A 17,875-nucleotide genomic window follows, 5' to 3' on the forward strand; every position below is an offset into this window, starting at 1 on the left:
CGTCCCCAAGCTCGAGACAGCCTGCCATAGCCTACTGAAACATCATTGATTGAGTCTCCATCCCCTTCCATCTTCCACAGTTTTACAATAAAGAAATTCTAAGGGAGAGCAAACTATCCAGACTCTCAGAAGGATATGTTTATTCCTATTAACTTCATTTAGAAATCAGTTCAGATTTCCTTTCTCAATATAATGCAGCAAAGTCACAGACTCAGTGTAAATTTTGTAGAGAAACAAGAAGGAACAATGGTTTCTTAGTGGATGAGATTCACTAAATTTGTGAAAGTTAATCGGACATGCTTATCAGAGATGATACTTGGGAATTTTGTGGTTTAAATTCTCCTGAATAATCAAGTTTTCAACAAGTTTTGCATAGTAATAAAGCACTTTAATTAAAAGTAATGCACTGACTTATCATAGTTTGTAACGTGCTCTCTTCAGCATGCATAGAATCATCAGCTAGGTTCATTGACTATGTTAGTTCAGTCCAAATACTGCACCTGCACATTTCAGCATCAAAGAATGGGATGTGCTAAGGGTCACATGATGGAGCATCTGACTTACTCCTTGCAGCTGGAAGCAGCACATTGACAAAGCTTGGGGCTCTGCATTTCTGGCCCCTCAGCCTGTCATAAGCAGGTGTGACCCCATTGATTTAATTAGGGTTTCCCAACTTAGTTGGCAAAGGCAAATGTAATGAGTGATTATTTTCCTCTTATTTTAATTAAGATTAATGTTTTATATCAATTTAAATCATTTGAATTGCTTTTATAATGAATCTATTCAGTTTTTTCAAATGTTAATTATTTAAATCTACTTTAACTGTTTTGAATGCCATTGGTAATCAAAGCCATTTAAAAAACTATCTAGAAGGCCGTAGACAGCATGAGCCATCATACAGTCATCAGTGATGCATTAATGGGGCGATATTGATAATTTAAAGGAAACAATTAATTAGAATCCTCAAATGCTTCTTTTCAGTTTTATTTTGAACAATCAAAATTTTTGTCTCGTTTGGGACATCACCCCAGGATTTGCGACTTGAAGCCTAGTTCCTGCTCATGGCCCACTGAGCATCCTGCATCCTGAACGAGTCGAGGAGAGGCTAGTGCAGTGACAACCATCGAACAGGAGTAGGGACAAGCGTAAGGCACGGGACTCATCAAGCATGATCAGGCTCAATGTTGCTTTAATGGGGACTATTTTTTAAGAATATTGATTATTTAAATAAAGCAATTAGTTAAAATCCTCCATTGTTTCCATTCAGTTTTATTTTAAATAATTATAGATTTGTCAATAAACACCCTGTACTTAAGGCTGTTCAAAATAAGAAAGCAATGTTACTAAGATAGTTGTTAGCTTTGCAAAGCTTAAAGCAATAATGCATTTTCTGGAGTAACATCAATTGATTCAGACAGCCAGTTTTTCCGTCTCTTAATGTTCCATTATATTGGCTAAGCTTTTTTTTTGTTTTTACATGTTTACAAAAATTATTGCTTATACTAAGTTGTACACTATTACTACATCTATTTTTGGGTGATTTAATCAGTTTCTCTTTCTACTGCAATTCATTCTTTTGGAAACTCTACCTTTACTCAAAGTTGGTAAGAACTACATTGTATTATGGTGGAAGTTACTCGAGCAGATTAAGGTGATATGGCTATTTATGCCATCATTTACCTTATTATATTAATAAGAAAGCAATATAAGTTAAATATTTTGAGGGAAATATCTTCTAATAAAAAAATCCTAAATGAAGTATCTCCCAAGACCCTTTCATTGGTATAGACAACGTGTTCTATAATATGCAAGCATCCATTGGACATTATGATTCACAAAGCACTAGTTTGTGCTTATTACATAATACTGTGATCACAGATGCCCTCTTATGTTAAAAACACTCAATTACATTTGACTTCTCAGAACTAAAAGATTAATGAAAGATGTTTGCAAAACATATTTTGTTTCCCAGATCATGTGGGGACTAAATTTGTTTTATCTAAAGTAGAAATCACTGATGTATACATTAATGCAAACTTGCTCGTGCAACCTCCATTTAATATAATACCCACAAGAGAAGTTACATGTTTCTTAAAAGCCAGTCTGGTGAACTCTGTCCCAAAGAAGCAAAGAAGGACCACCACCCAGGCTTTCTTCCGCGTGAATTTGAATATTCACTATCTTCATCTTCATGTCTCCTTTCAGTCCTCTCAAGATGATCTAATAAGTCAATTTCATCCATATAATCCTTGGAATCTTCAGGTATAATATAGGGCCGCAGGCGACGCAGAACAAAGTCTACACGACCAGCCCCTTCCATCTTGGCAGGTAAATATACTTTCTTCAAAACCCGTGTGTGTCCTTGAGCATATGCACTTACATAGTACGTGCCTGGGGGGAGCAGTCTCCAGTACTCGCCATTGGCAACTGCAACCAAAAGGAAAAACACATTTATGTGAATAACGCAAATGAATATTTAGAAGTATTGAGGAGCAAATTCTCCAAACTGTAATTACATTGGGCTAAAATTTGTTGGAAAATGCTGCAATTTCACATCAAACTGCTGGTATTTATTGGGGATTGTGAGCTCACTGGTTGGGCTCTTCCAAGGGTTCCAGATTGTGCTCTGATATTCCTCCTGAGGACTGAAATACTGGAGCAGCATCTTGCTGAGTTCTCCTATTGTAATGCTGCTGAGCTCAGCCAGGCTACACCAAGAGCAGAAGTAGTAGGCCTGATCACTGGAATGAAAAGATCTCAGTAGAGACGGACAAATCTAACGTGCTTTTTTTTTTGAATTACATACATTTGCTTTAAAAGTTTCAATAATTTCTTTTATTACATTTTAATGCTTAGCCTTTCAAATGATGTTTCACAGTATTCAACATTTTTGAATGTGAAGCAGAGACTAGGGGTGAGGCTCCATTGCTGCCAATGTTTTTCTTATCCAGCTGTGGCTTGATCAGGTCTGCACAGGTGATGAAATAACCACACACAAGATCTTGCCACAATGCAGGGCATTAACATTTTAGATACAGGATTTATTTACTAATAAAGTGGTAGCACAGTCCTACAGAAAATAATTTATACATTTTCTATATTAGAAGCAAGTGTGGGCACCTGAGTGGTACTTTCCAATATCAATGTCAATGGCAACCAATGGAACCACTTTCCCAACAACTTGTTTCCATTTCTACCTGAAAGGATGTCATGACGTATCCCTCTAACTTTGATGCGTGCTCCTTTAATTCTTCTTCCTCTTTCATCCTTTACAATTCCTTTTATTCCTCGGTGCACCTACAAGACCAACATAGTAGTGCAAATTAGTTTCTTCTCAATAAGAATAATTCTCATGTGTCAGGAAGTTTATGTGGCCATGTTATAAATGGACACCTGTTATGCTTTGTAACTTCAAAATGGTAAACTAATTCAAAGAAAACACCAGAGTCTGGGCTTGAGGGTCTTTTACTTTAAACAAGGCGTGCACGTGTTACGTGGTAGCATGGTTTCGTAGGTGATTAACACTTCTTTTACATATAACCTGTAATGAATTATTTAAACCAACAAGAATGCTTAACCAACCGATATATATACAAGATTACTCAAATATTATTGAAATATTAAATACATAACAACACTCCCCCAACATGTTCATTAATAGACTGAGATATGGATGTTGGAAAACCAAGCCATTGCCTTACACTATAATTTTGTTCAACAGTGGACCACTGCAGATCCTTCAATTCCATTTAAATTAGTGGGTCACTACTGAATTTATACATGTAAGTGTCTTCTGATTTCAACTTGTGGTATGGTCATTTTGATTGGTAGGGTGGTGTTTGTGTTGGCTGCTGTATCTGATGTTTCACTTTCTTAACAATATATCTGTCTGAGCTTAAGTCAGAATTTTTGTCAAACTTCAAGTACTAATGAGATTGGCACAGATCTCTGGCAGAAGTGCATTGTTATTCTTTGTGTTTGGGTTTTGGTGTTGCTGGCAAGGCCATTTCTAAGTGACCTTTCTTGGCTGGTAATGATCTATTTGAACCACTGAATTTCTGCCACAGTGCTGCTAGGTATGAAATTTCAGGATTTAGACTCAGTAACAGAAGGATTGGTGATGGACTTTCGAGTAAGATGCTCGGTGGCACGGAGGGAGAACTGCTCCCTCCAGTTATCCTGCCCATCTTGGTGATAAAGGTCAGGGGTTTCAGAGGTGTTGTCAGAGTGGACAGCACAATAACGTAACGCTATTACAACACGGGTTCAATTCTGCTGCTGCCTGTAAGGAGTTTATACTTCCCCTCTGTGACCCTGTGGCTTTCCTCCAGGTGCTCCGGTTTCCTTCTACATTCCAAAGACGTATGGGTTAGTAGGTTAATTGATCACATAGTGTAACTGGACTGTGTGGGCCCAATGAGCCAGAAAGAGTATGCTACCAATATGGATCTCTAAATAATATTTTTTTAAAAAGTTTGATAAACATTGCAGTATGCCAGTACTGAAGTAAGTAAGTGGGTAGGGTGGTGGATGGGATATTAATTATCCAAGCAAGTGAAGGGTATTCCACTACGCTTTTGACTTTTGCATTGAATACAGTGTTAAAGATCTGGGGTGCCAGGAGTAAATTACTTGCTGCAGAATATTTCACCTCTGATCTTCTCTGGTAACCACTAAGTTTATATGGCTAGTTCAGATGATAATCAATAGAAACCCTGACATTGAGAGTGGGGAATGTATTAATAAGCTCCCATTGAATGTAAAAGGGAGGTAATTATACTCCCTGTTATTGGAAGAGGTTATTGCCTGGTGCTTTAGGAGCACAATGTTAATGTTCACTCAACAGCATATGCCCAGCTATTGTCTAAGTCTTATTGCTTACAGCATGGATATATTCATTTTCTGAGGGCTTGCAACAAAGTTGACTACAGTCAATCAGTGAACATTTCCACTTCTGATCTTATGATGGAAGGATAGTTATCAGTGTAGCAACGAAGACTTGGAGTCAAATTGTGTATTAGAAGGGCAGAAACCCGGTCTGACTCAAGCAGCACACAATCCATCATTGTCTTTGTGTAGGCTCCATTAACCTTATTGGCAGGATCAGGCCAATCACTATATCTGCTACAACTACGGCATTCTACTCAATACGTACTATCTAGAGTCTCTAGTATTTCATTCCCCATTTCATTCAGGATCCCTGGATATATCCAACAACACCTTGGCACTTACTTCTCCTATAGTTTTCTTTTCTTTTGTTTTTATTAAGTAATATATATCATTATAATCAGTTTCAGTATTTATCTCTCTGCCAATATGTCTTTTGTAAATTGAAAGGAAACTCCATGGAATTTGTAAATCAAAGTGTTTATTAAACTGACAACTTGATGATCTTTCTAAATTATCGATGACAATTCTACTACTTTGCCAGTGCTCCTCAATGAATATTATAAAACCTCAGATCTGTTTCCTTAGAATCTTTCCACAAAAGCAATATGAAAAGCCAATGCTAATAGATTTCCTTCTCATATCTATTATTTCACTAGAGATAAAGCGAAGACAGACAAGCGGAGGTTACAGGATGTTATTATAAGTAAGTTAATAATGGAAAATAATATTTTAAAATAGCACAGGTCAAGGTTAAAAGTAAATAAAAATGATTGTTTTAATTTTGATACAATGTTAACTTTTGGCAAATAATCCCTCAGTATCTTTGCGGTATTTTCTAAATTAAACTTTAAAAAAGTACCATTTCCATGTAGGTCAAGAGGGCTTCCTTGTTTTCATTCCAAGCTGTGGGGAGATCTTCATCAGCGGGGTACTTCTCACAGCTGAGTTCCAGTGTAATCTCAAAGCAGTTTGTATGCAGGTAGCTGAAATCCTGCATCCCTGAAATTGTAAAGTTAATATAACTGCTTTAAAGATTTATTATCACATATTGAAGTTGCATCATTTTCTAAGAGTCCTATAACACTTACAGCGTGGCTACCCAGGAACAAATGTTTTACAGATTAATTAGGTGTGAATTCAGATGACAGAAGCTGAGGGTTTTAAGTTCAGTAGGACAAGTATTTGATGAACTAATGGTTGAAGACTGGGGAGTCCAGAGAAGTAGAGAGCTTCAGGCGTACCTCGTTTAGCGTTCGTCATCAAAGGGGCTTTTTGTAGCTTGCCTTCTTTGACTGCGGTGACCTCACAATAGCTAAATTTGATAGACTATTAGCAATAATTCCTTATTAGTACTGTATTAAAATCACAGATATACTGGAAAGGGAGCTGTTCCATTTTAACCACCTTTTCACTGTTAATTTGGGATGGTGAACTGCTGCTTTATTAAGCATCTGAGAAAAATACTTTGTTTCTGGATTGCTTTTCATGATAGTCAAAGGTTTTTCAGAGGTCAAAAAGTGGCCAGGTAGAATGATTGCACTTCTCATTGCATTTCTCTTGGAGTTATTATGCAGTAGAGAGCATATTCACTCAACCTCTAGATGAACACTGTGTTCTTTAGTCCCTGGAGAAATGACTGACGCAGAAAAATAACTAGCTGCAGATATTCGAAATCTGAAATAAAAACAGAAAATGCTGAAACCCTCAGCAAGTCAGGAAAGAGAAACAGTTTTTTTTAGGTTGAAGGCCATCTGCGTGAACTCGGCAAGGAAGAAACCGAATGCTTTTCAGTTGTTTTCTCTCCCGAGTTCAGGCGAAGGCTCAATAACTCAGTTAACTCTGTTTCTCGTTCCACAGACAGTGCTTGGATTTGCTTCATAATTGGGGAGGGGGGGAGGGAAGGGGCGGGTCCATTGATCTGTAACAGAAATTAAAAATTTTAATTGGAAACAGAACAAAACAGCTACCTAAACTGAAAACATAAAGTAAGTGTGTTATTACTGGAGCAGGTAAAACTGCGATACAATAAAATTCTAATCTTAAAACCGAAACAGCAATGATGCTCGTATAACCTATTGTCTAATTTATTAATTCATAATGGAATGCGATAAACCTTGCTTATTCTGTTTTATACAAAGGCCTATGGAACTGTTTTACCTCCAGCAAAACTGTACCACTGTGCTCCATTTATAATGCCTCCGTCTTCAGCAAAGCTCCCTCCACATCTATCTTTTGACGTATCTGACATAACAGGATGTGCATCTGCATAGGCCTTTGCCAACAACTTGAACATCTGAAATCAAAAATTTTAAGATAATAATGAATAGATTAAATTAATTTAGTTATCACCAAAGAACAGCTCAAATGTGGTAAATAATGCACCTGATCATCTGGAGTGGGTGAAAAATACTTGTCTTCTGGAAGTCTTGACATATCGAAAGGATAACTAGCCACTAAATCACCACCATGTAAACTCGCTGACAGAACAAAAGGTACTTTCTTCACCCATGTTAACACTGCTCGTGTTTCGGGTGCTACCTATAAATGTTACAAAGAAATAAGATCAGGCTTAATGCAAAATTTAAACACATTTTTTCATTTCAAATAATATTATTCATAAGTGGTCATAACTGCACATATTGGAAACAAAATAACTTTCAGCCTGAGGGAAGAGGCATAGGCTTGGATCTTCAAGTCATTGAGTTATATCGTAAAGGTTCTTCGGCCCATTAAGCGCATGCCAACCATCAAGTAGCCATCTATACTAATTATGTTTAATAACACTTTGTCTTTAAACTTCTATACTTGTAGTACTGATCTAGATGACTCTTAAATGTTGTGACACAACTTGCCTCTTTAATCCTGTCATTCCAAATTTTAACCACTCTCTGAGTGAAAAAAAAATTCTTGCATCCCTCTAAACTCCTTACTGCATTTGCTTTACCTAATCCTATTCTAACTAGTCCAAGATGACTTTGCTATGGGGAAAAGTTTACCATTATCTTCCTCGTCTCTGATCTTCATTGTTTTGAAAGTCCCCATCAGGTGTTCCCTTAGCCTTCTCTGCTCTAAAGAAAACAAGCCTGGCCACTCCTTATAACTGAGAAATTCCATCCCAAGATACAAACTCTACACCCTTTCCACAGCAATCACAAACTCTCCAGGCTGTAGAAACCAAAACTGTGCAAAATATCCCAGGTATGGCATCAACAATATTTTTTGTAAAGCCTGAGCAGAACCTCATTGCTCTTATATCCAGTGCCCAGCTAATAGCTAGCATCCCACGCATCTATTTTGCCATTCTGTTTGTCTGTGCTGCCACCTACTGGAATCTTTGGACTCGCACATCAAGTTTCCTCTTTTCCTGAATGCTCCTTAAGGCTTTACTAATCACTGTGTGTGACATACTTATTTGATCTCCTAAGATTACTTTGCACTTATCAGAAGAAAAATTCCATTTGCCATTGCTCTTAAAATTTGATCAATATCTTTCTATAGTCTTAGACTATCTTTCTCACTATCCCAACACCGACATTTTTGCTATCTACAAACTTACTAACCATATTTTCCACATTGACACCTATGTTGTTCATACATGTACCAAATAGGAAAGTCCCACTATCATTCACTATAGTGCACCTCACAAACAACTCTTCCTCTCATCAGGCCAAGTTCGGATCTAATTTGCCATGGCTCTAACTTTTTGGACCAGTCTTCCAGGTGACACTTCAAAGTTCAAAGTAAATTTGTTATCAAAGTACGTATGTATATGTCACCACATATAACTGTTACATGCTCAAGGAGATCTGGTTTTTTGTGAGAATGATGTAATGGTCTTTTGGAGGTCACCTGATGTGATTTTCCCGCCGATGTGAGGTCACGTGATGACATGTGCCCCGTGACTATATAAGGGTCGACCCAGGTGATGCAGTGGGTTTTTGAGTTTGTAGATTTCCAGGTAGAATGTGTTGTGCCTCCGTTTCTGTTGCATGTTTGTTTTTGTGACGCAGTTTCATTTTTAAAACGGAAGGTGCGCTCTCTTACAAGGTATTGTATTTGAACTGGAAATTTGTGGCTGGAAGTGCCAATTTACTCAATTCCGACAGTTCTGAAGGGAGACTGAAGAATTCATTGAAGTGAGGGATCGAGAGAATTCAACGTTGTTTGGCAGTTTAATAAAGAATCGACCTTATTGAGTCTTCGTTGGAGAGAACCTGCATTGAGATAACTCTTGCAATAGGGCAATAAGTTCATGGAAAAAGGTGCTCTCTCTCTAAAGGAATTTAAGGTCAGTCGATTTAAACTGTTTATTTTCGGCATCGGGAATCCTGTGGACAGAACCAGCAGTAAAGGTGCATCTGTGAAGAAATCCTTCTCCAGAGAAGTCTCTCCCAATTGAATGTGTAAAACTGTTGGACTTTCGAAGTTATCGCTTTAAGAACTATATCTGACTGTATCGCTTTAAGAATTGTTTCTGCATTTAACATTTTAAGAACCAGAGCTGAGTGGAGTTGATGAACGGCTGAGTACCTGTTTAACCTTCGGTTAAAGTTTTCCTTTGTTTTTTTTTTCCTTATCGTCTATATGTGTTTAATAAATGTTTGGTTGTTTTTATAAAACCTGTCTCAACTAATATTCATTGTTGCCGGTTACGTAACATGATTTGTCGGGGCTTGTGGGATATGTTCCGATTTTGAGTTTAAGTGCTGGTAATGCCATTTTTGATTTGGTAAAAGGAAATACCCGATTTTTTTTGGTTTGATTGGTGTGCGTGTTGTATTCGGCAACAATGAATATTGACGGGTTTTTGAAGATGCCTGACTCGGGATTTTTAGAGAATGCGAGAAAACCTGTGTATTGGAGGTTGCTAAGAAGTTGGATATTAAAGGAATTACGAGAAATTCTACCAAGGCTTCCATACAAAGGAAAATTGCTGAACATTATATTAATTTGGAATATTTTGATGAGGAGGTGTTAGAGAAGTTTCCAATGAGTAATCTGGAAATGCAGTTGCATCTTGAACAGTTAACGTTTGAAAGATTTAAGGTGGAAATGAGAGCAAGAGAAGCTGAAAACCAGAGGAAATTCGAGCTAGAGATGGAGAAAATAAGGTCTGGGAATCAGTCTTCTGGTTCTATGAAACAATTTATTGCTAGTCGTGAGGTTGTTTTTGGCTCCTCCATTTAATGAAGCTGATGTGGATGCATATTTTCAGCATTTCGAAACAGTTGCTCTGAGTTTAAAGTGGCTGAAGGACCAATGGCCAATGATGTTACAAAGTGTAATTAAAGGCAAGACACAACAAGTTTATACAGCTTTAAATGCTGAGCAAGCACTGAATTATGATATTGTTAAAGAGAATATATTAAAGGCATACGAGATGGTTCTGGAAGCGTATAGAGAAAGGTTTAGAAGTTTAAAGAAATTGGTGGAAAAAGCTTATGTGGAATTTGCCTATGAGAAATCTGTGTGTTTTGAGAGATGGGTTTCCTCTAAAAATGTGAAAGGGGGGTATAATAAATTAAAAGAGCTGCTTTTGCAGGAGGAATTTAAAAGAAACATTCCTGTTGAAGTGAGAACATACTTAAACAAACGGGACACTGCTACATTGCAGGAGATTGCTAAATTGGCTGATGAATGTGTTTTAATTCACAAGAATAAATTTTCTCCAGGTAAAACTTTTAAAAAGAAAACTAGCATGGAGAGTCAAGGTAAATCAGACATTAAATCTGAAGTTAGTGACAAAAGTAAGGATGAAGGGAGACATGTAAAGGAAAGACATTTTGGTATTATTTGTAATTATTGTAAGAAACCTGGACATGTAGTGGCTAATTGCTTCCGATTGAAACGCAAAGAGAAAGAAATGGCCCCAGATGCTTGTGTGCAGCATATTGGAAAACCTGTAAAACTACAGGGTTTAGAAAATATTGATGAAGGAGTGTCAGAGTCTGGCCAAGTTAAGAAGGGATAGGAGGCTTTTATAACAGAAGGATTTGTATCCTTGAAAGGATCCAATGCAGTACCGATAAGGATACTTAGAGATACTGGAGCTTCTCAATCACTAATATTAGACAGTGTGTTAAGGTTTAGTGATGAGTCTGACACTGATGAGGTAAATTATATAACAGGAGTAGGGAGTGCCCTTATGCCAGTACATTTACATAGAGTAAATTTAAGGTCAGAATTAGTGACAGGGGTTGTTAAGGTAGGACTACAATCCAGTTTACCTGTGAATGATGCTTCTCTTTTGTTAGGGAATGATTTAGCAGGTGGACAAGTTTTTCCTGAAGTGCATTTGACAATATATTCAAATTCTGAGGAACCACAGAGGGATTTTAACACAGATTCTTCCTGTGTTGTAACAAGAGCTATGGCTAAAAAGACTGATGTAAAGGATGAGGTTGTTACCCATGACAGTTCAAATCAGGATTCAAATTTCAAGGATGTATCAGAAACTTTCTTACCTACCTTATTTGATCAGGATTTTGATGGTAAGTCTCATCAGGAAGATTTGTCTTTATCTCTGAAGGAGATGATAGCAGAGCAGGGTAGGGATCCTGAGATAGTTAAATTAAAAGAACAAGCTCTTCCAGATAGTGAAATTGGAAAAGTACCAGTTGGATATTATTTTGAAAAGGGGGTATTAATGAGAAAGTGGAGATCACCTACAATTCCTGCTAGTGAGGAATGGGAAGTTAATCATCAGGTTGTTGTTCCTAAAACTTACCGAAATGAGATTTTGACTATGATTCATAGTATTCCTTTAGGTGGTCATTTAGGGGTAAAGAAAACTATGAACAAAGTTTCTAAACATTTTTATTGGCCTAGTTTAAGACAAGATGTGGCGACATTTTGTAGAACATGTCATACATATCAAATTGTTGGTAAACCTAATCAGGATACTCCACTGGCTCCACTGCAACCAATTCCTGTATTTGGAGAGCCAGTTTCAAAAATCATTGTAGACTGTGTAGGTCCTTTGCCAAAAACTAAAACTGGACATCAATATTTATTAACTATTATGTGCACAGTATCTAGGTTTCCAGAGGCAGTACCTCTTAGGAATATAACAGCCAAAATTGTGACAAAAACTCTTATAAAATTCTTCACTTATTTTGGGTTGCCTAAGGAAATACAATCAGATCAAGGTAGTAATTTTATGTCTGGGTTGTTTCAGCAGATAGTTTATAAACTGGGAGCAAAGCAGATTATTTCCTCAGCCGATCATCCAGACTCACAAGGAGCCTTGGAGAGATTTCATTCTACACTAAAATCTATGATTAGAACATATTGTATAGAAAATGAAAAGGATTGGGATGAAGGTATACATTTACTACTTTTTGCAGTAAGGGAGGCAGTACAGGAATCATTAGGTTTTAGTCCTTTTGAACTTGTGTTTGGACATAGAGTTCGAGGACTTTTGGCTTTGTTGAAGGAACAGTGGATAAATAAAGAAGTACACACTAGTTTGTTAGATTATGTTTTGAAATTGAAAGAGAGATTTTACAAAGATTGTAGTTTGGCCAAGGAAAATTTAAGGTTAGCTCAAGAGAAGATGAAGACGTGGTATGATAAGGAAGCTAGGATGAGGTCATTTAAGCCTGGAGATAAGGTGTTGGTTCTTTTCCCTGTGCAGATGAACCCATTACAAGCCAAATTCCATGGTCCTTATGAGATTAAATCTAAAGTAAACGAGGTGGATTATGTGGTAAAAACCCCAGATAGGAGAAAGACAACACAGTTGTGTCATATAAATATGATAAAACCATATTATGAGAGAGAAGTTAGCACTGTGACTGTTAAGGAAAAGGGTTAAGGAAATTAAACTTCAATTTAATAATCCAGCTTAATGTTATAGGAGTAAAATATTTTGATCACTCATATCAAGGGTAAAGATAATGTGATCGCTAACTATTTAGATGTTAAATGTACAATGAAAATTTTTTTTTGGAGTGATATTTTATCATTTGTAACACTCCTACTGTACAGTAGTTTGTAAAGGGTTGAAAGATAAGATTGTATATATTGTGTATTTTGTAGATTTTATACCTTTGTATTTTTTTTGTATAAATTGTTAAAATTTTGTCCTTCAAGAGACCAGATTTTTTTTTTTGGAGGGAGGTGTTACATGCTCAAGGAGATCTGGTTTTTTTGTGAGAATGCTGTAATGGTCTTTTGGAGGTCACCTGATGTGATTTTCCCGCCGATGTGAGGTCACGTGATGACATGTGCCCCGTGACTATATAAGGGTCGACCCAGGTGACGCAGTGGGTTTTTGAGTTTGTAGATTTCCAGGTAGAACGTGTTGTGCCTTCGTTTCTGTTGGATCTTTGTTTTTGTGACGCAGTTTCATTTTTAAGATGGAAGGTGCACTCTCTTACAAGGTATTGTATTTGGACTGGAAATTTGTGGCTGAAAGTGCCAATTTACTCAATTCCGACAGTTTTGAAGGGAGAGTGAAGAAATCATCTAAGTGAGGGATCGAGAGAAGTCAGCATCGTTTGGCAGTTGAATAAAGAATCGACCATATTGAGTCTTCGTTGGAGAGAACCTGCATTGAGATAACTCTTGCAATAGGACAATGAGTTCATGGAAACTCATTGAGTTCATGGAAACTCTCTCTCTAAAGGAATTTAAGGTCAGTCAATTCAAACTGTTTATTTTTGGCATCGTGAATCCTGTGGACAGAACCAGCAGTAAAGGTGCATCTGTGAAGAAATCCTTCTCCAGAGAAGTCTCTCCCAATTGAATGTGTAAAACTGTTGCACTTTCGAAGTTATCGCTTTAAGAACTATATCTGACTGTATCACTTTAAGAACTGTTTCCGCATTTAACGCTTTAAGAACCAGAGCCGAGTGGAGTTGATGAACGGCTGCGTACCTGCTTAACCTCCGGTTAAAGTTTTCCTTTGTTTTTTTTTTCTTATCGTTTATACGTGTTTAATAAATGTTTGGTTGTTTTTATAAAACCTGTCTCGATTAATATTCATTGTTGCCGGTTACGTATCATAACACTGAGATTTGCGTCCTTGCGGGTATATATGGTAAATCCAAGAAACACAATAGAAATCCTTACCCCACAGGATGGACAAACAACCAATGTGCAAAATGCAACAAACTGTGCCAATCCAAAATATAAATACAGTATATATTATAATAATAAATAAATAAGCAATGAATATCAAGAAAGTGAGAGGAAAAGTCCTTGAAATTAAGTTGATAGATTGTGGGAACAGTTCAGTAAAGTTGAATGAAGTTATCCCCTCTGGTTCCAGAGCCTGATGGTTGAGGGGTAATAACTGTTCCTGAAATTGATGGTGTGGGTCCTGAGGATACTGTACCTACTTCCTGAGGGCAGAAGTCAGAAGACAGCATGGCCTGGATGGTGAGGTCCTGGATAACTGCTGTTGTTTTCCTGCAACAGCATGCTGAATAGATGTGCTCAGTGGTGGGAGAGCTTCACTCATGATGGATTGGGCCGTATCCATTACTTTCTGAAGGATTTGCTGTTCAACCAGGAAGTGGTGCAGCCAGTCAATATACTCTCCACTACACATTTGTAGAAGTTTGTCAAAGTTTTAGATGTCATGCCATCTTGCTTCACAAACTTCTAAGGACGTAGAGACACTGCTATTCTTTCTTCGTAATTGTACTTAGGTGCTGGGCCCAGGACAGATCACACAAAATGATAACACCAAGAAATTTAAGGTTTCTGACCCTCTCCACCTCTAATCCCCTGATGAGGACTGGCTCATGGACCTACAGTTTCCTTCCAAAATGCTGATTCGACACCACCTTTGATTTGGCCAAAGAAAGTGTTATCATCAGCAAACTTAAATATACTTTATACTTTATTGTCGCCAAACAATTGATACTAGAACGCACAATCATCACAGCGATATTTGATTCTGCGCTTACTGCTATTAAATATTAAAAATAGTAAAAATTAGTAAATGTTAAAAATTTAAATTATAAATCATAAATAAAAAATAGAAAAATGGAAAGTAAGGTAGTGCAAAAAAACTGAGAGGCAGGTCCACATATTTGGAGGGTATGGCCCAGATCCGGGTCAGGATCTGTTCAGCAGTTTTATCACAGTTGGAAAGAAGCTGTTCCCATATCTGGCCGTACGAGTCTTCAAGCTCCTGAGCCTTCTCCTGGAGGGAAGAGGAATGAAAAGTGTGTTGGCTGGATGGGTCGTGTCCTTGATTATCCTGGCAGCACTTCTCCGACAGCGTGCGGTGTAAAGTGAGTCCAAGGACGGAAGCAACACACATCAAAGTTGCTGGTGAACGCAGCAGGCCAGGCAGCATCTCTAGGAAGAGGTATAGTTGACGTTTCAGGCCGAGACCCTTCGTCAGGACTAGTCAGGACAGACGAAGGGTCTCGGCCTGAAACGTCGACTGTACCTCTTCCTAGAGATGCTGTCTGGCCTGCTGCGTTCACCAGCAACTTTGATGTGTGTTGCTTGAATTTCCAGCATCTGCAGTATTCCTGTTGTTTCCAAGGACGGAAGATTGGTTTGTGTGATGTGCTGCACCGTGTTCACGATCTTCTGCAGCTTCTTTCGGTCTTGGACAGAACAACTTCCATACCAGGTTGTGATGTACCCTAGAAGAATGCTTTCTACGGTGCATCTATAAAAATTAGTGAGGGTTTTAGGGGACAGGCCAAATTTCTTTAGTTTTCTCAGGAAGTAAAGGCGCTGGTGGGCCTTCTTGGCAGTGAACTCTGCTTGGTCGGACCAAGTCAGGTCATTTGTGATATTGACCCCGAGGAACTTAAAACTTTTGACCTGTTCCACTTGCGCTCCACCAACGTAAATTGGGTCGTGCGGTCTGCTTCTCCTTCTGAAGTCAACAACCAATTCCTTCGTCTTGCTGATGTTGAGGGATAGGTTATTGTTTTCACACCATGCCACCAGGTTCTTAATTTCCTCTCTGTACTCAAACTCATCATTACCCAAGATATGGCCTACAATTGTTGTGTCATCAGCAAACTTATACAGGTTTCCCCCACCAACCGAAGGTAGAGCGTTCCTTTGAAACGGTTCGTAAGCTGGAATACCGTAAAGCGAAGAAGCAATTACCATTTATTTATATGGGAAAATTTTGTGAGCGTTTGCAGACCCAAAAATAACCTACCAAACCATGGCAAATAACACATAAAACCTAAATTAACCGTTCATATAATAAAATCAGGAATGATATGATAAATATACAGCTTATATAAGTAGGAATACTTTTCCACAATCATTACTGAACTGTTCTCCGTAGCGAAAATCTCATGCAAGCACCGTCGGCAAAAACACGGCGTAAGTGCTGTTGGCAAGAACACAGCGCAAGCGCTCTCCAGTAACCTTTTAGCTATGAAGCTGCCAAATCATACCAAATAACACGTAAAAATACACAGCTAATATAAAGTAGAAATAATGTATGTACAGTGTAGTATCACTTACGGGAATCAGGAAGACAGAGTCGAACACACTGATGGTGGTGTGTTAGACTGAGTCGTCGGAGTTAAGGTGGTGCATTGGCCCCCACCCTCCGGGCAGCGAACCAATACCAATTCGTGGAGAATGCAGTGGTAGCCAGGAGGCACACAGCTCATCTTTAAGAGAAAAGCCGAAATAAACATGCTAGTTAATTAGGTGCCACCCGGCACGTAGTTGTCGGCCCAGATCAGTGCCGATTGCCGATTGCATCGCCTCTGATCTGGGCCGAGAATTAAGTGTCAGGCGGCACCCAGTTAATTAGCATGCTTATTTCGGTTTTTTTCTTAAAGATGTGCTGTGTGTCTCCCAGCTACTGCATTCTCCACGAATCAGTATCTGTCTGTGGCCTGGGTGTTGGGGTGGTGGGACACTGGGGTGTCATCTTGTCGCCTGTTTCCATTAGGGCAGGCAGCTCATCTTCTCCTATGACTGTCTGCCTTGATGTTCAAAGGTCGAGGTTCGTCGTCTGCTCTGGCTGATGTGGAAGGCTTGCTTGACTGCTGAGCCTCGCGCATTTTCCTATCACACAGTTCTTTGTAAGCACTCAAACCATCCTGCAAATATCCCCTAAACCGATGTACCCTTTCAAAATTAAAGTCATACTTTATCATTACTCATTTGATTTCGATTGTTATCCTTTCCTCATCTATCAGTTCTTGGTCATGGGATGCCAAACCTCTTCAACATCATCTTCATCAGCTTCCACAAGCCAAAGTCACTTAGTCCTTACTTCATTCACCACGATCAAAACGCTTAATTATGTCTAGTTTTACGCAAATTGTAACACCCTTATGAGCTCTTTCAGGCTATTCCGATACCATAGAACTCATCTTGCTAACGGCTGCTAACAGGCACGTGTTTAAGCAATGCCGGTGAGAATGCCGTACCGAATCTGGGGGAGAGCAGCTGTTCGGGGCGCGCTCTGCGTTACGTATGCATCTTTATTCTCCAGGTGTTCTAAGGAGGAATGTAGGGCCAGAGAGATGGCATCTGCCATTGACCTGTTGCTCCGGTAGGCAAACTGCAAAGCGTCGGGGTTGACCGATAGGCTGTGGTTGATGTGCGCCATAACCAATCTCTCAAAGCACTTCATAGCAATTGATGTCAGAGGCACAGGTCGATAGTCATTCAGGCATGCCACCTTGCTCTTCTTCGGCACTGCGATTATCGTTGCCTTCTTAAAACATGAGGGGATCTTAGACTAAAGCAAGGAGCAGTTGAAGATATCAGCAAACACTCCAGCTAGCTCGCTTGCACAGGCCCGGAGAACCCGTCCTGGGACGCCATCTGGGCCCGTTGCCTTCCTTGGATTTATCTTCAGGAAGGCCCTTCAAATGTCCTCCTCGGTGATGATGAATCTGGATGCCACCAGGTCAGGTTCATCTGGAGGGAGCGGGATGCTCCTCTTCTGTTCGAGTCTTGCGTAGAATAAGTTAAGATCGTCAGGAAGAGAAGCGCCACAGTTATTGGTATTCCTAGCCTTTTCTTTGTG

General features: G+C 38.8%; 1 protein-coding gene across 1 annotated transcript in view; it reads right to left on the reverse strand.

Moving 5' to 3' along the window:
- Positions 1-379: 379 nt before the first annotated feature.
- The window catches only part of cpz (carboxypeptidase Z), a 64,182-nt gene continuing 46,686 nt past the window's right edge, over positions 380-17,875 (reverse strand). The window contains exons 7-11 of the mRNA XM_063045007.1: positions 7,273-7,428; positions 7,048-7,183; positions 5,750-5,889; positions 3,198-3,297; positions 380-2,427 (exon numbers count right to left, since the gene is read on the reverse strand). Coding sequence (XP_062901077.1) covers positions 2,081-2,427; positions 3,198-3,297; positions 5,750-5,889; positions 7,048-7,183; positions 7,273-7,428 — 879 coding nt within the window. The 3' untranslated portion in view covers positions 380-2,080. The remainder of the gene's footprint in view (positions 2,428-3,197; positions 3,298-5,749; positions 5,890-7,047; positions 7,184-7,272; positions 7,429-17,875) is intronic.

The sequence above is a fragment of the Mobula hypostoma genome, chromosome 4, assembly GCF_963921235.1.
Source record: "Mobula hypostoma chromosome 4, sMobHyp1.1, whole genome shotgun sequence".
Lineage (NCBI taxonomy): Eukaryota > Metazoa > Chordata > Chondrichthyes > Myliobatiformes > Myliobatidae > Mobula > Mobula hypostoma.